Genomic DNA, 2812 nt, shown 5'->3' on the forward strand with positions numbered 1-2812 from the left:
AGGTGATTTATATTTACAGTATATTCTAAAGATTTTGAAACTTGCAAATACCAAAATAAAACGGATTCCGTTAGCAGACTCTGCAGCTGAATTTAGTTTGGCCACTACGTCATGTTGATTCTCRAGGATTTCTTACCTGGAATACCTGCTACAATATTCCTGATTCCTACAATATTCCTGCCTTCTTGGAATGGGGAAAATGTGCTGGGYGATCTTTGCCAGAAGACTCATGTATCTTGTACTTCTATTCTGTGAGGCAGGATTCTTCCAACTGGAACTTATTTTCATGATTAAAATGATGCATAAATTTAAGTTTTGAAAATATGAAAGCTGGTTAAATGTCTTTAGGTGCTGTGTTTCAAAATAAATTTCTCTCCACTCAATTACCTCAAACTAACAGTTAAAATTGCAACTGAAATTTTTCTCTTTTTRATCAGAAAAGCAGCAGAGGGGACTGATAACAAGTAAAAAAACTTACCAAGAGGAAAATAACGAAAGATATATATAAAAAAACCCAAACAATATATTTGATATGCCAATCCTCTTAACAGAATCATGGCTTAACCTGGGCACCCTGGCCAAAGAAGTCAGAATTTAAGATTTTATCCAAACCAATTCCCATATTCGTGGGAAAAACATGTAGTGACTTCACTAGAACCAGGCAAGTTCAAGCAGTGCCTGGGGCTCCAGGTTCCCTTCTGAGCAAGTCCATCTTGTCACCACAATGCAGATTTAACAGCCCAGAACGCACAGATATTTTTTTTTTGACCAGAAACCACATAGATCCACAGTGAAAAGAACTTCAAACACATCCCTCCCCCTCCTCACCTCACAAAAGGGACATGAGACTGAAAACCAGCAGATTTCCATCAACGGTTAATGTGAAAAACGTTTATTTGTGAAATACATCTTCTGTCATTCCCAAGTTAAAAAAAAACCCTAATAATCCCACAAAGAAACAGGCCGTTTTAAACTCAGCATGTTAATAATCCCACAAAGAAACAGGCCATTTTAAACTCAGCATGTTTAGCTACATGCAGCTTCCTATCTACCCGCAGGTCACCTTCCCACAACCTAACATCGTGTCCCCTCTGTCACGCAGTAACTCTTGTTTTTAAGTGGAAAAACCAGCAACCAGCAAACTCTAGTTAGAAACACTTTGGAGGAGAGTGATATTGTCCCCTTTTAACATGATCCGACCTGCAACACAGAGAAAGGAAAGAGAGGGATTAGAAAGACCCCAGGGTGTGCGGATAAAATCATGTTTTCATATACTATTCCACAAAGATGTCTGCAAGAAGATGCCACSTGGTAAATGACATGGGGCTCTTTAGACCGTGGTCGTGGAAGTTTCCTCCCTACYGGACACAGTGCAGGATCAGCAGCCTGGCTGGGCACAGCCCACCCAGACAGGTGACGCTGCAGGGTATCACACGGTGGAAAGGTCAATTAACCCATTTTGGACCATTTATCACTTAGATTATGCCGACGTACCCAGCTGTTTCCTCGATTTTGTTTTGGAGTGAATCTCCTCCGCGTCGTCCAGGACCAAGTTCATGTATTCATCAAAGCCCTGAAAAAAACAAACAAAGAGCAGTCGGTGAACAAAGTTCCCTGCTCTCAGCTTCAGCAACAGTGATATTAATTATCGTTAATTGTGGTGACGCAGGCTGGAAATTGGGGCTTCGTTATGGAGAAAAGTGCATTTTCACTCTGTATTTTCTTTTATTTGCTGTTCTTTCTTTGWCAGGAAGAAACAGAATTTGTGAATGTGGAGAAACAAGGACAAAGAAGAGCCAGGGCTCCTCCTGCTACTCACAATGATGCAGCCTTCTATCCGCATGTTCACTTGCTCRTAGAGCCACACCTGGATCCTGGATCTCTGCGAAGCGATGGGAAAAGGGAGCAAAATCTGAACAGAAACATCCCGAGCAACTTTGCTCCTCTCTCGGRCACCCAGCACTTGGCTGCACCCCTAATATCAACAGGCCCTGTGGCTCTGTACTTTTTAAAGGCTAAATTCTCGGGTTTTGCTTCAATTCTGTCCTCGGAAGGGTGKTTTTTCCCCTGTTTGAGGTGCTGATGCTACACGGGCAGCAGGGGGTGTTTTAGGACACACACAGAGGTGCTGCCCACGCCGGACCCGCTGCGGGGATCATCCGAAACAYGGGAACGAAACCCTCAGCTCGGAACCGCTCTGGGGCTGCAAGAAACTCACAGCTAATGAACATCAGCTTCAACACCCGGCGTGGAAATGGAAACACCCCCAGGGCAGGGTGCCCGGCTGCTCCGCGGCCCCCACCCTGGGGTCCCTTCGCCCTCCCCAAAGCCCCTCCCACCCTCCCCAGGGTCCCTTCATCCTCCCCTCATCCCTTGTCCCGCCTGGAATCTCCTCTCCGACTCTGGGGCCCCCTCACCCTCCCCAGGGTCCCCTCATCTCCTCTGGGGTCCCTGCACCACCCCCAAGCCCCCCTCTCCCTCCCTGGGACCCTTTGTTTCTACCAGGGGTCCCCTTTGTCCTTCCTGGGTGCCCCTCGTCCCCTCCAGGTCCTCTCACCCACCCGAGCCCCTCCGCTCACATCGCGGGGGTCCCGTCACCCTCTTGGGGCCCCTTCATCCTCCCCTCGCCCTCCTGGGGTCCCTCCACCCTTCCCGGACCCCCCTCGCTCCCCCAGAGCCCCCTCGCGCTCCCCGGGGCCTCCCGGCACTCACGTTTTGCAGGTAGCGGAAGATGAGGTTCTGGAGCGCGGCGTTAAGGGCAGCACCGAGCGCAGCGCCGGCAGCGGCCCCGCCGCCCCGTCCCCCGCCCCGC

General features: G+C 48.9%; 1 protein-coding gene across 1 annotated transcript; it reads right to left on the bottom strand.

Moving 5' to 3' along the window:
- Positions 1 to 871: 871 nt before the first annotated feature.
- SNRPE (small nuclear ribonucleoprotein polypeptide E) lies at positions 872 to 2763 on the bottom strand (the record flags this gene model as incomplete). Its single annotated transcript, XM_026053252.1, has 4 exons — positions 872 to 1200; positions 1495 to 1573; positions 1820 to 1882; positions 2713 to 2763. Coding segments are annotated over 4 exons (249 nt in total), but the record flags the coding sequence as incomplete, so codon positions are not given.
- Between the last annotated feature and the right edge of the window lie 49 nt (positions 2764 to 2812).

The sequence above is a fragment of the Nothoprocta perdicaria genome, unplaced genomic scaffold (genome assembly GCF_003342845.1).
Source record: "Nothoprocta perdicaria isolate Ctin4 unplaced genomic scaffold, notPer1 scaffold_97, whole genome shotgun sequence".
NCBI classification, from domain to species: Eukaryota; Metazoa; Chordata; class Aves; order Tinamiformes; family Tinamidae; genus Nothoprocta; species Nothoprocta perdicaria.